Genomic DNA, 1,130 nt, shown 5'->3' on the forward strand with positions numbered 1-1,130 from the left:
GGCTCCTGCCCTGCCTCATGCCCACGCACGCCCTGCCGCAGAAGCCGTGAGCATCCGGGGCAGCGTCGGGGAGGGCCATGGCCAGCAGCCTGTGTGGCCTCAGCGTTCAGGACCTGGACAAAGGCCGGGGCCGTGAAGAGGGGAGGAAACTGCACGGAGGACATAACCCCCAGGGTGAGGGGGGTCCTGCGGCCCTGTACCCCCGTCCAGCCTCCATCCTCCTGCCCCCTGTCATCCCCAAGGATCTGCCCAAAACCCCTGAATTGCCCATCCACGGTGGGGAGGGGGCAATTAAAGTTCAGGGGAAGGAAGGAAGGGAGGGAAGAGTGAATCAGCAGATGGACAAGTGAGGGGAGAACTAAGGCCGGCCCCCTCCGGCGTGGGACACGGTAGCCCCTGCCCGGCGCCGCCCCGACCCGCAGCACACGCACCATGACGTTCAGGCCCTGGTTGGTGGGCCCCTGGGCCACAATGTACTCGATGCCGGTCTCGTAGATGTCCATGGGCCGCCGGTACTTGACCACGGTGCCGGCGATGTTGAAGTTCTTGGGGCTGTCCACCTTGAAGTTGCCGTTGAAGAAGTAGTTGCCGGCTTCATCGGCGAGGGCTGATGGGTAAAGGCTGCCGGTCAGAAGCGCCGACTGGCTGGAGGGAACGTGGCCACCCCTCACCCGCTAACCCTCCCAGACACCCCAAAGACAGAAACCTCACGCCTCGGGGAGTGGGCTCTGCCGGCACCAGCCTGCGGCCTGGCCAGGGGTGCCCAGGACACGGGAAGCCATTTCCTGTCACCCAAACTAAGCAACTTGTCGGGGTGGCCCGGTCCTATCGTTCTGGCTGCCTCAGAAGGGGCTGGGCTCCGAGGTGACAGGCAGCGTCAGGACTAAGCCTCCAGGTCTGGAGCCGGGCCCGTGCCTGGGGGGCAAGGGCTGGGCAGCAGGTGTCAGCCAGGTGGGCGGGCGGGGCCGTCCAGCTGGCTCTGCTGCAGACTCGCCTGTGACCCTGGGCCTGGCGTGTCCCCAGCATCCCCACACCCTGGACATGGGGAGGGCACCTCACTGCCCATCTAGGACCCACGCTGGTGACGCTGCAGCCCTGGCCTGGCTGGCCCGGAGCACTGCCCTGGAGGT

At 66.5% G+C, this 1,130-nt stretch overlaps 1 protein-coding gene across 1 annotated transcript in view; it reads right to left on the minus strand.

The window, feature by feature from the left end:
* ADAMTSL2 (ADAMTS like 2) overlaps positions 1 to 1,130 on the minus strand; it is a 27,168-nt gene that overhangs the window by 17,003 nt on the left and 9,035 nt on the right. Inside the window, exons 9-10 of the mRNA XM_006776598.2 lie at positions 432 to 607; positions 26 to 149 (exon numbers count right to left, since the gene is read on the minus strand). Coding sequence (XP_006776661.1) covers positions 26 to 149; positions 432 to 607 — 300 coding nt within the window. The remainder of the gene's footprint in view (positions 1 to 25; positions 150 to 431; positions 608 to 1,130) is intronic.

Source organism: Myotis davidii, unplaced genomic scaffold, assembly GCF_000327345.1.
Source record: "Myotis davidii unplaced genomic scaffold, ASM32734v1 scaffold609, whole genome shotgun sequence".
Classification (NCBI taxonomy): domain Eukaryota; kingdom Metazoa; phylum Chordata; class Mammalia; order Chiroptera; family Vespertilionidae; genus Myotis; species Myotis davidii.